This window comes from Candoia aspera, chromosome 2, assembly GCF_035149785.1.
Source record: "Candoia aspera isolate rCanAsp1 chromosome 2, rCanAsp1.hap2, whole genome shotgun sequence".
NCBI classification, from domain to species: Eukaryota; Metazoa; Chordata; class Lepidosauria; order Squamata; family Boidae; genus Candoia; species Candoia aspera.
In genome coordinates this window covers 145,841,902-145,846,132 of record NC_086154.1, presented here as the reverse complement: position 1 = coordinate 145,846,132, position 4,231 = coordinate 145,841,902, and the positions used below count along the sequence as shown (strand labels likewise).

Here is a 4,231-nt window from a genome sequence, read left to right as displayed (position 1 = left end):
GGTTCGCTTACTTGTAACAAATCTGTCCACCATCTGTTGTTTCAGTGGTTTAGAAGAGGGTTGGGTTGCCGAGGGAGTCCTTTGTCTCTTCCTCCTTTTCCCCATATCAAGAGATAGGTGGTATAAGTCAAATATAAATAAGCAAGGGAGGCTCCGTAGTAGGATAAAAAACTATCTGAAGTTGAATGGTGAATTTAAAATGTGATAAAATAGAAATAAAAGGAACTTGTTAGAGGAGCTCATTACAAGACGTTGCAAGTGGGCGGCCACCTCATGGAGTTAATTACGCTTCCAGGAGCCACCATCAGAAGCAATTTTATTAATAGATATGTATACAGAATGTCATCTGACCTTGACAAAATATTTAGAAAAGCCATGAGGAAAGTGTTTTGTTTTTACCAAGTATTGCCTTCTATTGTTAGGAAATTAAGACTGGAGACGTATGGAGTTCCTGCTCAAATTAAGAACTGAATCATCCTTATGCTGGGGCCTTGAAATATGGAGCAGCTTCAGTCCTCAGTTCTCACTAGGGCTCCGGTGTGGCAAATCGCATTGAGTGAGACCACAAAAAGGCGTGTGCATTCTTTCTGGCTGGAAGTATTACAGACGGGGAGATTTAGCAGGTTGAGCCTTGCTGAGTGTTCCCCAAGTTAGCCAAGAGCTGCCACGACCTTCTGCTGCCATCTGCTGCCTGCTGTTTTCTGCATATTCTTACTAGAAGAGAACACACTGCAGTCTTCTCAAATTCCTGCATGTCCAGGGGTCACAGGATGGACCATGACTGTTCACTACATCCTGGAACTGAGGATGTACAGAATAGACTGGCTTAAACAGCATAGCACATCTAGAGTTGTCTGCCAGGTGAATGGATGGGAGGAAGACGGCCACCAAATTCTAAGTTCAGACATGAGTTTTTCTTATATTGTAAAGCCAAGTCTTCATAGAATTGGATATCGTCTGGCCTTGGATGCCAACCTAGAGTTTTCACGTAACAATTTCAAGGTCGTTTGCTAAAACTGCATTAAGAAATGCATCAGGATCTCCGTCAGGTAAAGGGAGGCTGTGAACCAAGTACATACTTGGTTGCACGGGTCTCGTCTGCCATGGGAATGATTGGAAGCCAGTTCAGTTGTGTGGGAATAACGAAGGAAGAAACGAAATAAATAAAGCATGAAACAGAGAAGGGCAAAATGCACAATACTTGCTTTATTGAACATTTTCAGGCTATTTTTGAAGATTTTTAAAACCAAACTCTTTCCCTCTTTTCCACCCAGACGTCTTTCTAAAATCATTGTTTGTATGCAAAGAAACCCTTTCTTCCCAACACATGGGGTACAAGCGTAGAATCAAGTTGTTAAATCTTGTTGATATCAGGAATATCATCGCTTTCATCACAGGAGGGTGAAGAGAAGTGCAGGATGGTGAATCTCAGAGCCTGCAGCCACGAGTCCATTCTGACAGATCTCTTCCTCTGCAGTTGTTTGTCCAGGCAACCCTAAAAGTAAGAATAAGAATATTGCATGTCTTTCTACATCACACGCATGGCTGTTTCTTCGATAGATGATGTGGGTCTACTTCAAGGATTCAGGAAGTTTCCAGGTAAGCTAGTGACAATTATCTTCACTGCCTGATAAAGTTGCTTTGCTAGTTTTCAATGAACCTCCTTTCCTCCAGTTTAAAATCAAAGGAAAAAATAATGGTTTTAGCCAAAATAGTCCGAGATTAATCTAGACATAGAATGCATCAGAACCGCACACAGCAGCGTAACTTCCAAATAATTCTGATTGTTGAGCACGCAACATCTGTATTGCTTGTTTTTGGGTGCTCATACTCACTTTAAGGGTTTCCCATCTATGACCTGTGGCTGCAGCCCCTTTCCTCTTCGTCCTATGACTGGAGGCTTGACAAGCTCTCCCTCCCTGCTTCTCTCATGACCACCTTCTTTACCCACCAGATCTCTGGTCCCATGGAGCTCATCCATGGGGTCAGAGTCCTGGTGTTCAAAAAGCCATCTGCCAAATTCTTCTGCTACCTGCCCCAACTCCGTGCTAAACCCCAGTGCTGAAACTATGTTTAAGAAGATCTAAAAACAGCTGGCAAGCTCACATTATGGATGTGAAATGAATGGGAGGGAATTACCCAGCTACAATAAGCATCAACCCCCGCCCCACCGCCGTAAACTCTGTGTCAGTTTACTTTTAAACCTGGGTTTAAAAGACTGTGGAAAGATGTTAATGAGAGATTGACTCACCAGGCATCCATCTTGTTCGGATCACGCACAATTCTCTTAGCACAAACAATATCATCTGTGATGTCATCATCTGTGAAAGCTGCCGAAAGAGGCAAATTAGAAGATGTACAATCGCACATGTTTCATCTTCCCTTCAAAAGTATCATCTGACTTATTTGGGACATTTCACTTTTTTCTTCATTTCTAGTGAAATACTGTAGGTGTCACCCCTTGGAAGTAGGTCAGGTCAGGGGATATACACTGCAAGGATTACAGGAACATGACTTCATTGTCATAGGACATAATAACAACAAAATTTTGCAAGCTTGTCAAAGCTGCTCTCTCCTGCCTCTTATACCAAACACAATCAAGGTGGGGTTACTGTCAGTCTCTTTCCGATGCCTCCTCTTTCCCAGGACTGAGTTGTCTTGACTTTCTCATCAACTCTACCTTAATAGTGCTCCTAACAACTCTGGCATTCCTTTATCAAGGTGATCTCTCCTCTACGGTACATGGCTTACCACTGCAAGGCTTATTGCAGCCATTAGCTGTAGGACCCTGGTAATTGTTGCACCACCAGCGGCTGTTTATCTGGAAAATCCCATAGTCACGACTGCCATCCGAGTTTGGTGGCCCCACAGCTCTGCTGTTGTACCTGCTTTCATGATAAGCCATACAGATCCCTGGAAGAAAGCAAACAGGGGAAGGACTGTAAAAGGCCCGTGCTGTAAATGAAAATGCTATCCTGATTGTTTTAGTAGCAACATTTAGAACATTTAGAAATGTTTTATGATAATTTTTATAGAATAAAGTGTTTTATAAAATTTACCAAATTTCAATTCCAGGGAGTCATGGGTCCCGGATTTTGGATGCATTCTGTAAGTTAACCTATTTGAGGTACCTTAGTTGAAAAAGTTTTGCCCTATGATGCAGTGATTTGCCCAGTTAAGGGTTACAGACACAAGTGTTTTAGTAGCATATAGACACCCCTGGGGTTCTTAATGGCACATGAAGCCACCTTTGCTTTCTTCTCCCGCTCTAATCTAGGCATTCCAGGGAGAAGGTCCTTTTCCATTGTGGATCTTCTGCTCTGCTGCACATGTGGAAAGTCTTCTGGGAAGGCCCCTTCAACCCTATTCTGATCTGAAAAGGATTTGGGGGAGTTTGAAGGGTCTTACCTTTGAGTGGATGCTGATCCTGGAGGGGATAAAACCCTGTTCTTAAAACACCAGATAAAAAATCGACTTAGCCAGTGATAGTAAAAAGACAGTACAGAGACACAATACAGAGACAAAAGCGTTCTAAGCAGACTCCGGTTCTGCTCCTGCCCCAAACAGGCAACCAACTGGATATTGATCATCCTGAATGAAATTAGAGTGTTATCGTAGAGTGAATCGTGAGGTCTCCCCTGTCCTTTGGGATGGGAAGAAAGCCTGTCTTCTCATTCTAAGAAAATTGAAAAGAGCTTTTCATTCATTGGGTGGGCAGGTTGAACTCTTTCTTGAAAAGCACTGCCCCGTTTTGGATCCCCCTTGCCAACCTGGACATTGCTAAGGTGGAGAGAAAGAGGGAGTAAACTCACAGTTGCCCAAGCTGTAGCCATAATAGCCATCCATGCCATTTTGTTTCAGAGCTGAAGCCAGTTCACATTTGGTATACACTGTGGCTTCACTGGCTGCAATGAGGAGGAAGAGGACGGTGAGGACTAAAGCCTTCATTGCTGCAGCTCCTTGGAGGATGAGGTCTGACTTCTCTGCGATGGCTAGTGGATTTTATAGCCACAGCTTGTGAAACTGGCTCCTCTGGAGAGATTGCAAACAAAGTATGGAGCAATAATTCCCCAACCTGAGGTAATTATGGACTTACCAAGCAGAGAGTGCTTGGGGCAAAACAAAAACAAAACAAAAGAAAAACAAAAGAAAAAAGCAGGGAGGGGGGGCTGAACCAGAGGAACACAACAGAAAAAACAACAACAAATTTTAACTTCAATTTCATAAGAAG

General features: G+C 43.0%; 1 protein-coding gene across 1 annotated transcript; it reads right to left on the bottom strand.

The window, feature by feature from the left end:
• Positions 1-1,354: 1,354 nt before the first annotated feature.
• On the bottom strand, positions 1,355-4,012 carry LOC134490105 (lysozyme C, milk isozyme-like). The gene is made up of 5 exons (XM_063292985.1): positions 3,813-4,012; positions 2,752-2,913; positions 2,252-2,330; positions 1,952-2,048; positions 1,355-1,495 (listed from the first exon to the last, which is right to left on the bottom strand). Exons 1-5 carry the CDS (start codon positions 3,946-3,948, stop codon positions 1,355-1,357), a joined length of 615 nt encoding a protein of 204 aa, XP_063149055.1. The 5' UTR covers positions 3,949-4,012.
• Positions 4,013-4,231: the final 219 nt, after the last annotated feature.